Raw genomic sequence first — 12056 nt, 5'->3', positions numbered from 1 at the left:
CCCGCTCTTCTTCGTGTTCCCTGTTTTGCCGCCCGTTTTTCAGTTGGCGATGACGTAAGAAAAGAGGGCGGTCCCGGGGGAGCGACCGTTGGGAGCGACCGTTGGGCTCGACAAAAAGCGATTGACCAGCCGGCCACCGTAGTGCCGCGGAGACACAAAACTGCGTCGGAACTGCCGGCTGTTTCTGTGTGCTCGTCCTTTTTTAAACCATGAGGAGGAGAAGCTCGACTCTTCGGAGGCGGACTGAGAGTTTGCGTTTCGATGAATTCGGCTTCGCTTTTCTCAGCAAAAGAAAGGAGCAAAAACTTCAACATCGGTGTCACGACTACAGGTGAAAGCAGAAAAACACCGTCAGAACAAACACTGGACATTTTAATCTTCAAGTTAGCTTAACTACCGACAAAATCAGTCTTTTTGTTGTTTCATATTTAAAAAAAGATTTAACCAGATAGTTCCCTTTTAAATGAAACTGTTTATATAGTTAAACTGATGCTGACTTCTAAATGTCACAAAATACATTAAAACTAAAGTGAAATCCCAAAGTTAAAATGTTAACAAGCTACATAACAATATGTATTTGTTGCCACTGATAAAGTCACACAAATGAATTAATCTTAAAATGAATAGTCAGTAAAGTACAGCAGCTAATTTCATTATCAATCCATCTGTCAGTTTCTTTCTTAGTCTTTGTCCTACAAAACAAATAAAATCAAACAAATACAGTATACAGAGCACAAGGTGGCATCTTCAGATCAAAGCGCCTAAATATTGAATAAAAGCAGCACATTTAATCTTTGGGAGTCTTGTTTTATTTTGCTTGTAAAAGTTGTGAAATAGTGATTTGATGATTTGTGTACTTTGACAATTAATTTCCCTTCGCCACCTTTGAACGTTCATGTGTAAATAAAGCAAAGCAGTGTAAAGGGTAACTATACTTGTGAGACGCAGTGTTCGATCACATCAGCAGTTATGATCATTTGAATTACATCAGCGTAAATGCATCAACTCAGGCTGGCTGCAGTCACTGATGATCATCCTTCTTGGAATGAGATGTTTAACACTCAATGACCAGTGTTTGTATTTACAGGAAATGCTGCTCACTGTGTTGTGTTGTGTTGTTGTCTGAGTCAGTTACCCCCAGCTGAGCTCCCTGAGGGTCAAAGAGCTGTGTGAGCTGCTCAGCTACTGGAATGGAGCCAGTTTTATCTGTCGAAGCCAGGTGAGACTTGAACAGAAATCATCTGTTGTGATTGACTGGTTAAACTCTGTTCACGCTCGTCCTGTGTTTTCAGATTGAGCGATTTATCAGAATGGGCATTCCTCCAAGCCTCCGCGCCAGAGTGTGGAACTGCCTTCTCTCCACTGACAGCCTCAGAGAAAGCAATGACTTCAACTACCAGGTAAAAACACTGCATTGAAGAGATTCCTGTCATTCTTATGTGAATAACGTTCTATGTGCAACATACACTTTCAAGATTACACCTTGAGTTTTGAACAACCAGATATTTGTAGATTTCCATTTGGTTTTACTTCAAAACTTTCTGCTTACACAGTGATTTCCACAATTAAGTCATCAGCAAAGTAGCCAAGATGGCTGACGATAACAAATAACCATATAACCAAGTAGCAGGCTCTCAAAGTAGAATCTTGGTAGCATTGGGACTCTTGTGTTGTGAACACCAGTTTTCCCAGCAGATGTCACCATTTAGCAAATATTAGAAAACAGTTGACCTGACTCTGCAGAGCTGTTTCACTTTGGTTAGCGGCTTTGAAATGCTTCATTTCAACCAAAACCCAAGTTTTATTGTAGCTTGACAAATTCTACTAAGTTGCACATTTCTCCAGTCCATGCCCAACCCTGAAGAGTACGAATATCTCCCCTACTCTGTTATTCAGTCTAAACTAAATTTGTAACAATGGGTGTTCATTTCTAAATCTACAGAAGTGCTTATCAGAGGTGCGAGGGCCCTTGGTGGACTTGGGTGTCAGCGAATATGGAATCCTGTCAGCAATAGCAACTCTCAGCGATACACAGAATGATCTGGACTTGAACCATCAGCAGCCCTCCGGCTGTACTGATTCCTGTTATTCTCTAGATGACATCACATTGTTTCGACAGATCGCCTTGGACCTGCGTGAGTTCAAATGGGGCAAAAGGATTATGAGATTAGTCTGTATGTTGAAGATTGTTTTGCCTATCTGTTGACAACAATGTTTAATGCCATTGCATTAGTGACAGTTGTGTTTTCGTTTGAATTGGCCTGCTCTATATGTAAAGTGCCCTGTAACTTTTTTATGATTTGGCACTTTATAAATAAATCCGATTTGATTTTGGTGAGGGGTTGTTCGTCAACTCATCTGCATGTCTTATTCTCTTGAATAATATCAATATCCCCAGGAAAGAATTTATGGAATTTTTTAATATTTGGAAATTTTTTGTTGGACTCAGGGTTGAACTCAGCTGAACTGTACATCCTTTCATGTGATATCAGGACCAAAAAACTGTGATAATACATCACAGATAACTTCTTTCCAGTATTGTTTCCTCATTTTTGTTGGTACCGTATTTTCTGCACTATAAGGCGCACCGCATTATAAGGCGCACCTTCAATGAATGACATATTTTAAAACTTTTTCCATATATAAGGCGCACCGCATTATAAGGCGCTACAGTAGAGGCTGGGATTACGTTACGTTACGTTATGCATTAATGTCCATATTCACAATATGACCAACCTTGTTCAACTGTAAACACACAAAAGAAACACGTAAAGCTCACTTTATCAGTTCATTCCTCATCTACCAATCCCTCGAATTCTTCTTCTTCAGTGTCCGAATTGAACAGCTGGGCGAATGCGGCATCCAACACGCCCGGCTCCGTCTCATCAAAGTCGTCATTAATCGAGTCAGTGTCGCTGTTGTTGTCTGGCAGTTCAGTGACAATTCCTGCCTTCCTGAAAGCTCGGACCACAGTTGAGACTGATATATCAGCCCAGGCATTTACGATCCACTGGCAGATATATATATATATGGATCAATATCAATATTGATCCATATATAAGGCGCATGGTCAGCTTTTGAAAAAATTGAAGGCTCTTAGGTGCGCCTTATAGTGAGGAAAATACGGTACTTCATTATTTTTTTATTTTTTAAATAGAGCGTTCCTTCCCAACTCATCGATCTCTGATGGGGGAGAGCCCAGAAGCTATTGAAGGTCAGGCCAAGCTCTTCAGGGTCCTCATTGCCTATGCCAAGTACAACCCACAGGTTGGATACAGCCAAGGTAATCAGCAACATTTCAAATACATGATGGACCAATCTTGTGATGCATTAAGATCACTGTCAGTATAATGAAGCATATGATGTATAATTCTCCACAAGAATTTTTTTTGTTGGATGGGATGAATGAAAGTTTCAGGAGGATGTCATTGACAGTTTGGTGGTCAATGGGGAGCTACTTGCTATAGTGCATGATGTGACCACTTGATGGAAGCAGAGGACCATTTAATATATTGCTGTGCTATCATGCAGGAACCATCCTGCTGCATGCACAGTTAAATGAACGGCTGCAAGTTTGTAGTTAACCACAAAATTTGAGTTTATTTGATCAAGAACCTGATGCTAAAATCTGAAATATCACTAATCCCTAATAGTTTATTCATATTTTAGTATCTAGAGCATTAACTGTGTGTTAATATGTGTTTTGTCTGTTATTCTGCTTTTGGGACATATCAGATTCAGGAAGCAAAAAAGTTAAGGCAAGGCAGATCTCAATGGTTTGCTGTACAGAGTATAATGTGGTTAAACATTCATAATACATCCTGCTCTGCAGTGGATCCTCATACTGCTTCTTCTTCAAAAAAAAAAAACCGAAAAACATGCAAGCACCTGTGTAGTAAATACCTTTAATGTGGAGCACCTAACACCCACACTTCATTCTGATGTTTCTTTAAGTAAAAGTGTGTGTCTTTGTGTGTCTGTGAACAGGGATGTCCTACATAGCTGCTGTGCTGCTGATGCAGTTGGGAGAGGAGGAGGCGTTTTGGGCTCTGGCAGCCTTGTTGGATAAACCCAAATATCTGGCTGAACTGTTTGACCTCAGCCTCACCAAGTAAGAATGATCTCACAGCAGGAAAAGATCTGGCCATGCACAGACAGAACAGATACAGAACAGAAAAATTAGATGACACACAGAACAAGAGAGGCTCCCATGCAACAAGAGGCTGAACAGCCAACTGAAGGTTACAGATGAAATCTTCATTTTTTTTATAGTCCAGAGAAACAGTCATGCAACGTGTAGCAGCACAGCTTTTACATTTGGCTGTGAAAAGCAGGTCTTTTCATTTTAATATTGCAGGTAGCAATTTTAATCCCTTGCGTAAATATGTAACAGTAATGCCGTAATACAATGAGATACATACATTAGATTTATATGCAATTTTCTTACCTTTTTATTTTTTTGAATCAGAGATGTGTGGCATAGACAAGTTTAAGATAAAAAATCCTTTTATTTGTGCCAATCAGGGTCCAGCATCAGGTTAAGGTGTTTGACCAGTTCTTGAAACACAGGAAGCCGGAGCTCTCTCAGCACATGGTGAGTTTCTCAGATTTTCAGACTGTGGTTTGTTCTGTACGTGGATTAAAAGCCTGGTGATTCTCTTTTATTCCCAATACACTGACTAAGAAACAGACAGGTGTTTCTCTCCAACATCTTAATGATTTTGAACAGATGTTGGAAACTGTGAGGAAAGCTGGTTGCTTCTGTTTACAATGAATGATTTGACTTACCTCAGAGGGAAAATACTCAAAAAAACAAAACAAGAAAAGTATGCATGTGTGTGTCTAGGTATGGGTGTGCATTTGTGTTGAAGGCCAGATATGGCCAAGTGATGAGTAGTTCATCTATGAAGGAGCAGGGGTCCATTAAGCATCTGTCATCAGTTGGGCCTCTTCTGTCATTCACGCTTTCAGGGTCCAGGCTTGTCATGATACATTATTAGTGATTGTACTGGGAGGCTCAAATTCACAGCAGTGTAACTTTCTCCATCCTTTCTGTTTAGCTGCTATATTTCCACTAAGTTCAGCTTAGTCTCACTGCAAACATTAGTTATAGTACAAACAAAATATATACAAGATAATTTTTATATTGGAGCAAAAATACTTATTTTATACACCATTAAATGCTGTTCAGCATAAGACACAAGAAATAAACTTACAAATCATAGTTCTGTAGTTCTGTCCTGGGAAATTCTACAAAGGTCTGAAACATCCCCAGAATGAGGAGTTTAATTTTCGCTAAGACTCGCTGCGTCTTACAGATCCAAAATTTGCTCAGCTCAAAGTGCTGCTGTGCCTACACACAGTCCCACAGAGCTGCTGGCTGAGTGGCAGAGTCTTATCCAAGAGTGAGTTTCTTAATTTCATCTGGACATTTAACCATGTTGCAGTTGAAACCTCCACCAGTGATTAATGTTAGTGTTCAATGTGTGCACCCGCTGCCACCATTTATGCTGCTGTGTCTTTGAAGGGATTGCTGTACTTCACGTTGACTCAGCAGGTCTGGAAGAAAGCTGCCCTTTTGGAGCCAAAGCACACACAAGTGCACTCACACCACACATCCTTATTATCGGCACAATTCTTTCCCCCTCTTACAGAAAAAGCCTATTAGAGAGCAGAGATCAGCGTTTCCTTTGTAATAGAGCTCCTCAGCACAGTTAGGGGAAGCAAGCTGTAAACAGGTTTTTGGACTTGTGCTGTGACCTCCAGGTCTGAGTAAACACAGGCTAAGTGCCAGGCTTAAACATCAGGGATGCATATTTTTCAAGGAATTTTCTCTCTGCTAGAAGCAGTTATAATTGTCTGAGCTATACAGTTATGGGTAATTATTGCATGCATCATAAAGTTTCATTTCATTTCAGAGGTCAGAAAAGGACGCTGTTTGACAGAAACTGGCTGAGTCTTGAATACATTGTTTTACTATATCAAAATCTAGCGCTGTCTTTCCAACCTCCCTGCAGGAGTCAGTGGGAGTCTTATCAGTCCACTTTGTGATGCCATGGTTCCTCACGCTCTTCACTTCCTTGCCCTGCTGGGACTCTGTCCTGGCTGTCTGGGATCTCATTTTTCTGCATGGTATCTATACACACACACAAACACACAATGTGCAAGAAAGCAGAGGAAATGCTGTGACATTGTGAATGTATTATTTGCTCTCATTCACTCAGCAGGGAGTGGGGAAGTAGTTTAAATAACTTTAATTTTCATGAAAGGTTTTTTAGTCTCCAAGGCGATACTTTTTTGTAAATGTAGACATGTATTGGTTAGGTCCAGACTCATCACTGTGGATTGAAGGGGAGATACATCACACTAATGTTATTTTTGCTGCACCTACTTCATACCAACACACTGTCAATGCATGGTAGTGCAGTGATGTTTAGAAATTCCTCTTTCTCCTCAGGCCTGTCAGCTGTGTTTCGTATTGCTCTGACCATTATCGAGCTCTTGGAGCCACGACTGATGGACCTTAATGATGAAGCGGCAGTGCTGCCCCTGTTGCTGAGAGTCCCTGCTGATGTGTGAGTAAAGTAAACTGAGGCTGTGCATGTGGCAGCATTAGTAAAGTATGCTATCTGACATGTAGACATGATATTGCTTCTTTGTGCGTGAAGACCATCTTGTGTTGTGGCATTCATGATTTTCATACTCCCATTTGTGATCAATTGTAAATCACATTTTGTTTTGCACAAAATACCATCAGATATGTAGTTTGAGACTTGAATCTCTAAATAACATCCCAACACAATTTTTTGTATCACTGAAAACCAAAAGTCCTCCTGAAGAATGTGCAGCACAATTCGCAGAGCTGAGAGCCCAGCTTATAGATTTGGCCCGCAGGCACCTCATGAATATCAATCGACCCATCAGGAATGGACTTGTTTTGACATCAAGCATTCCAGGAAAAGTAGAGTGTCATTGTTTTGCCGTGGTTGATTTTGTACATGTTTGGATTAAACATCTTTTATGCTAAATTAGTTTGCACAATGGCAGCCCACGCTGCTTTCAGTTGGACCCCTCTGTCTCTCTTTCACTTGGTTCAATATAAACGTCACATGCTGGCGGACATGTTTTGTTGACATGGAGCTGTAGTTATGGCAACTCAGCAGGGTCACTGGGTTTGTGTATACAGCCAGTGTGTGCGTGTGACGGACTGGTGCTCAGTGATTATTAAAATCCAGTTTATCATATTTGTTTTAATAGATAAGCTCCCCTTCAGCCAGTTAAATTTCATGTCTGCTTCTCATTGTAGGAAAGGCCGTGCTACTTGGACTTACATTTGTTGACCTTGGAAGGTGATCTGTAGAGCAGATCCTGGACAAATGGAGTAGTTTCCATAGGCATAGCTGTGTCACAGGCAGTGATAAAGCACTTTATCATGAGCTTGGACGTGTGGTAGGTACGCACCAACAATTTGCAAAGTGGATTATGAAGGACAAATCTTAAGTATTATTGTGGAGAACAGTTAAACAAGTGTTTAACTGACCGTTTATTGCAAGGCTGTAAAACTCTTTCCTGAGAACTTAATAACAACAACGGGTTCCTACGTTAATCTGTAATATTTTTGTGCTACACGAGAAGAAACAACTCATTTTGATCCATGTGTGAACCACCTCTGCCCTTTGCATATGCATACATCAAGGGCAGCACTGACAGTCCCATTTTGTTTCTGCTCTGGTGGGCAGCCTGCCATCGCGTCACATTGAGAAGTCCTTGTTGGCTGCTTGGCATCATTATGAAAGCCTGGTCAGAAGTCAACACTAAGTGGTCTGACTGTCTCCCAGGGCAGGATCCCCTTACGCTGGGAAGATACTGTTGAAGAAAGAAAGAGAGGAAAATGAATGGACACTGGGAGAGAGAAGGTAGAGAAAGATGGTACACTAACTGGTGAGAGAAATGAAGGAGGGTTCTTCAGCCACTCTTTATTTTCTTTAAGGGTCTCTGCTCTGTTATTGAGGGTGAATGGTCTGAATGGGAGTTGTCATGCAGCCATGTGGACCATTCTGATTAATGATTGGTTGAGAGGCTCATCCATCTAATGTGACTGTCAGTCTACACTGGGCTGTCAATCAGCTGCCGCCTTGGTCACAGGTTGTAACAATGGCCTCCAAAACACCCAGCATCACCAGCCAAAGAGCAGATTCATCCTGTGGAAGGATTCATATGGTTTCTGTCGCGTTCCCTGTCTGTCTGTTTTGATAACAAGTTTCTGCTGCCTCTCTCTATGCATTTGTTGTTTTTCTAGCTGGTTTGGATGAAATTATAAGTCTGATATCTGATAAATTGAAATTAGCTAATATTTGCCGAACTCTTTCGATGTCATTTGTTGTCAAAACTTGGTATTTCACTGTAAAGGCCAAAGATGAAGTGATTGTAAGTGAACAATTCTACATAGAGAAATTGGTGTTAGCAGCAATGTATTTCTTACAATCATAGTTGATAGATCTCAAATGTGTTTTTTGTCCTCAGTAGAATTTATTTTTGCTGTCTGCTTCAAGCACAATGCTTGTTTTTCTGTTATTACAGGATTTAGTTGATGGTTTTACCTTAGAGCAAAATGTATTTTTTCTAAACTAGTCATTAAAGAAGAAGCCGTTTTACAGTGTTTGTTAAAACTGATTAAGACAAAAAGAAGAATTCATAGTTTTATAGTAAACTACATTTTTAATCAGGAGCTTCTGAACAACACACAGCCTTCACTGACCCTGTGACTCATTTACCTCTTTCTCTCAGGGCCTCCTTTTGTCTCCCCTTCAGAGTCCATATCTGCTGTCCCCAGTCCTGTCTTTCTGTCCCCCCTCCTACTCACTTCCCATACACACTGATTTTCCTCGTGCCCTTCACCAGCTCTATCTCTTTCTCCTTTGTTTACCTCCCTCCTTCGCGATAGTCAATTCCCATAAACCTCTCTGAGCTGTCCAGCCTCCACTGTGTTCTCTTTTTTTTTTTTTTTTTTTTTTTTTTCCCCTGCAGCCCCTCTTCTTCTTTATACCTCCTTTCATTCATTCATTTATTCTCATTGACACATTGACACCCTCATTCAGCTAGAGAGGCTGACAAATCATTTGTTTACTTCACTCTGACAAAACTGGCTTCTATAAAATCTCTGCTTTGGTTCTTTTCCCTTCTTGTTTGACTGTTAGTAAATGTGTTCAGACTGAGGATCATTCACTTTATCACACTTGCTCAGTGTGTTCACTTTTTTGACGAAGAAAAACTGAATTTTTTTTTCAGTTGCTTTTTTTTAAATATAAATTTCAGCACCTCAAATTCATTGAATAATTCTGACTTGTATAAAGGTGAATGGTGAGAGCGAGAAAGGTAAGACACACATTTCAGGCCTTTTTTATGAAGTAAAACTTTGGTAACTTCCATCCCCACTGCAGCTGTAGAACCAAGTGAAGCCTAAAAAGTTAATGCACATAGTTCCTATAGGTGACCCGTTTATTGATGACTGACAAAACAGCTGGTTGTACTAAGGAAATGCTGGGACAAACTGTGCTACTGCACCCTCTGATAAATTATCAGGACAATACTGGGCTGCAGGATGTAGTGCTTTACACTGGTCAGACATAAAAAAATCAATAACAAAGGAAGATGAACTGGTTGGTCAGAGGTTGATGCTGCAGATGCAGACGTGGCTTCACAGGAAGAGCAGCACAGTTTTTAATAGCCAGAAATTTGTGGGAACTTTTTGACAGGAGTTGGGATTCACTTCTCGTTGGTCATTGGTGAGAGTGTTTGTCAAAAATAGTTTAATTGCATTTCCTGTTTTCAAATCCACGCTGTGCTTCCATCCACAGGGCCCAGTACACTGTTCTGGTCTCTGCTCTGTGGGATACTGAGGTCCAAGACTGGGAGCTTAAATGTATGAACAGTCTGGTGATGGACGACAGCCACCATGAACCCAAAGCAGGTACCCCACACACACACACAATGAGGGCCCTAACACTTAATCCACTGATGTAATCGAATACCCTGGGCCTTAATCAAACCTAACTTTAACTTTAAAAGTAAAATCAAGTCTAAACGTTCAAAAACAGTTTAAAAGCAAAATGTATCCGCACAACCACAGAAAAACAGGTACATACACACACAAAGTAGTTGTTCTTAAGCAGAAGCTAATAATGCAGAGGGACACCGGGGACTGCTTGGCACACAGTCACTCAAAGTCTGGTAAATCATTCAACCCACATCACTTAACCTTCATTGACACCCATTCAGATCCTGTTACACAGTTTTGTTGCCCAGTTTTAACATCGCTGTTTCTTGGTTGTACCTTGGGGAGAAGATTTCCAGCTTGTTCCTGAGAACCTGTTACAAAAAGAGCAAACAATCCCCCCTTGTTCACCTCCTTCCTGTTCTCCATGCTACAAGTTGTTAAATGTTGGTTGTTAGTCTTGGTGGAATGCCAGAGTACGGTATTTTGTCTTCATTTACCACGTCCTCAAAAAGGAATTTCATTTTAGTTTTATCATTCTATTGTTTATATCACCACCAAGGCAAAACAAAAAAAAAAACCAACAACAAAAAACGCTCTGCTGATGGCCAGCTCACTGCCTGAAGAATGTGAACATGAGCTATTGGATTTGGACCCAACAGCAATAGATGGCTTCTCTGTATGTGTAGCAGCAACTGACTGTTTCTATAACTGGTTGCTTAGGTCCCTTTTGTGTGTGTGTGTGTGTGTGTGTGTGTGCGTGTACAGTAGCTTGACACATCAAAAGAGCGTTTGGCTTTTGAAAGTTGTTCAAATATCACCTACATAAGATCTGGGAACCCATCACCATGAGAGTCTCATCTTCACAAGGACAGACTGATTGGAATGCTGACCTGATGTGCGTGTGTGTGTGCATGAATGATTGTGAGTATGCACATGTGTGTGTATCCTGATGAGGCGATAAGGATGAGTCACGGGTTAGTAGCTACAGGGCTGTTTGTCATTAGAGCTTGGAAGGGAGAAGGAGAGGTGTTTGTGTGTATGAAAGAATGAGTTTTGTTAATGAGGATAAAAATATATATGAAAGAGCACAGGAAGTTTCCTTTCAGACAACTGGCAGACAAAAAATCGTGTTTTATTGAGGGGATAATACATCACCCTGTGTTTGTGTGCCCACCTGTGTGTGTGTGTGTGTATGTCTGTGTGTGAGTCAGGATGAGTCATCCTTATTTGCTGGCCTGTCAGACTGTCTAGCCTTCAAGGCAGCAGGGGAAATGAGCTGATTCATTCACTGCTTCTCTGATGTACGCTCTTTCAGTCACACACTTTCACTGACTTTCTCTGTCACTGACACCCAGCGCCATCATGGTGTCTTTACAAATATTTTGGCGTGTATTCCACACTCCCAGCAATAGTTCAGGACCCTAATGTAAATACTTTCGAGCCAAGCAAGCATAAAATTTATGTAAGGTATTATTATAACTTAAATGTTTTAAAAAATGTGAGCGAGTCATGACATTTTATTTTAAATTTATATTTACATAGATTAAAAAAAAATTAAATGGTCAAAAGTCAAGGTCACTGTGCCCTCACTTCACACATTGACTATAATCTCACAAGAAACGAAAAGATAAAAATAAGGAGGCCAATGATAAAACATTTTAGAACAACATTCCTCTGATCTGAGAGGTCTAAGTGAAGAATAAGGGGTTAAGAGTTCTGATAGGTACAGTGCTGCCAGACCATTTAGTCATTTAAAGGTAATCGATAAAATCTTTAATTGAATTCTGTAACAGAACGGAAGCCAGAGAAATTAAGTCGGAACTGGAGTAATGTGTTTTCAGCATCCAGTGTCTGTGGGAAATCATACTGCTGTGTTTTGTACCTTTTAAAACAGAAGGGATCTTTTTAAAGTCAGGTTGTCATATGTATTATTTCCTTCCATTATCTGTAACAGTTGCTCAACAATACTCTGTGAACAATTTAAGAAAGTAGTTATGAAGTATTGTCAGATCGCAACCAACTTTCTTCAGAGCTGAATACAAGCCCGTACCAGATTGGA

At 40.5% G+C, this 12056-nt stretch overlaps 1 protein-coding gene across 1 annotated transcript in view; it reads left to right on the top strand.

Annotated features, from left to right (window-relative positions):
* The first annotated feature begins 197 nt into the window (after nt 1-197).
* The window catches only part of LOC115056876 (USP6 N-terminal-like protein), a 42241-nt gene continuing 30382 nt past the window's right edge, over nt 198-12056 (top strand). Inside the window, exons 1-10 of the mRNA XM_029523649.1 lie at nt 198-331; nt 1132-1219; nt 1293-1400; nt 1943-2135; nt 3158-3283; nt 3988-4111; nt 4525-4594; nt 6018-6132; nt 6458-6575; nt 9858-9970. Of these exons, the coding sequence (XP_029379509.1) occupies nt 210-331; nt 1132-1219; nt 1293-1400; nt 1943-2135; nt 3158-3283; nt 3988-4111; nt 4525-4594; nt 6018-6132; nt 6458-6575; nt 9858-9970 (1177 nt within the window). The 5' untranslated portion in view covers nt 198-209. The remainder of the gene's footprint in view (nt 332-1131; nt 1220-1292; nt 1401-1942; nt 2136-3157; nt 3284-3987; nt 4112-4524; nt 4595-6017; nt 6133-6457; nt 6576-9857; nt 9971-12056) is intronic.

Source organism: Echeneis naucrates, chromosome 16 (genome assembly GCF_900963305.1).
Source record: "Echeneis naucrates chromosome 16, fEcheNa1.1, whole genome shotgun sequence".
In the NCBI taxonomy this organism is placed as follows: domain Eukaryota; kingdom Metazoa; phylum Chordata; class Actinopteri; order Carangiformes; family Echeneidae; genus Echeneis; species Echeneis naucrates.
Note: the sequence above shows the minus strand (reverse complement) of the source record. Positions and strands in the feature narration are given on the sequence as shown.